The following is a 1,034-nucleotide window of genomic DNA, read 5'->3' as shown; positions in this document are numbered from 1 at the left end:
TAAAATGCAGTAATACTATAATACTGTAATGCAGGAAAGGATGAGCTCTTCGCATTCAGACTTTTGCACAATTAAACTGAACCAAATACTGCTGTATCATGTAGAATTTCCCTCTCGAAGTGATCTTTTTTTCCCCCATTGTCTCATTTTGCCTCAGTGATATGTGTGTGGTTTGAGTCCAGTAAAAGTACGCAGCTAAAGCACACTGAAGGTCATCTTTTCTCTGAGCATGTACCCACAAATCAATCCCTCATCTCTGCTGTCCACCAGTGTGATGCATTATTTACCCACCGCGCATGCGTGCAGCCAGGTCCCACCCTCCTGTCCACCAGGGGGCGCTGCCTCTGAACGCGGTCAGCGGCGTTACATGTGACATTGACATCAACAGAGGGTAAGATATTCCTGCATGTTTCGTTACCAACTCGTTTTTTTTTTTGTTATAACAACGCTTTGGCAAAGTGTTTATTTGAGAATATAGCCAGCATTCCTATTCAAACTTAATAACTTAACGAAAGTTTCGTTTGTTCATCCGCTGCGACACAACGTTGAGCTAACGTTAGCGCGGCTTGTGTTGTCAAGGCAGAGTTTGCCACCTTCTGAAGCTCATTTACAAGTCTTGGTTGGTTTCGTCCCTTGCAGCGCAATGAGGCTGACCGCTCTAGTGTCGATGGCAGCCAGGGTTGTGGTGCCCAAACATTACCGCTTCACCACAAACAGACCGTGGACGCCGGCTGCGAGGAAGCAGAATCCTCCGGGGCAGAAGAGGAGGAAGGTGTTCGTGGAGCCTCTAGCAGCGCAGGACTGGTCTCTGCTCAGAGGGGACACCGTGAGTAACCACACCTATACCAGCAAAAAATCAGGGGTTTTTAGTAAAGTCATGTTTTTTTTTTAGTGGTTTTTCAAAATTAAGATTCAAGAACTTTATTTGCCATTTGTGCTTGCACACATAGGAACTCATGTGCAGTTATTGCTCAAACGGGAATAAAATCAGTACAGTCTGTCTGTTCTTCCATTATTTATATCTCTTTAGCCCT

General features: G+C 45.1%; 1 protein-coding gene across 1 annotated transcript in view; it reads left to right on the top strand.

Annotated features, from left to right (window-relative positions):
* The first annotated feature begins 323 nt into the window (after positions 1 to 323).
* mrpl24 (mitochondrial ribosomal protein L24) overlaps positions 324 to 1,034 on the top strand; it is a 5,757-nt gene continuing 5,046 nt past the window's right edge. The window contains exons 1-2 of the mRNA XM_035681711.1: positions 324 to 391; positions 640 to 826. Coding sequence (XP_035537604.1) covers positions 644 to 826 — 183 coding nt within the window. The 5' untranslated portion in view covers positions 324 to 391; positions 640 to 643. The remainder of the gene's footprint in view (positions 392 to 639; positions 827 to 1,034) is intronic.

This window comes from Morone saxatilis, unplaced genomic scaffold, assembly GCF_004916995.1.
Source record: "Morone saxatilis isolate NCDOM2014 unplaced genomic scaffold, NCSU_SB_2.0 Contig9, whole genome shotgun sequence".
Lineage (NCBI taxonomy): Eukaryota > Metazoa > Chordata > Actinopteri > Moronidae > Morone > Morone saxatilis.
This window is presented reverse-complemented; position numbering and strand designations above follow the sequence as displayed.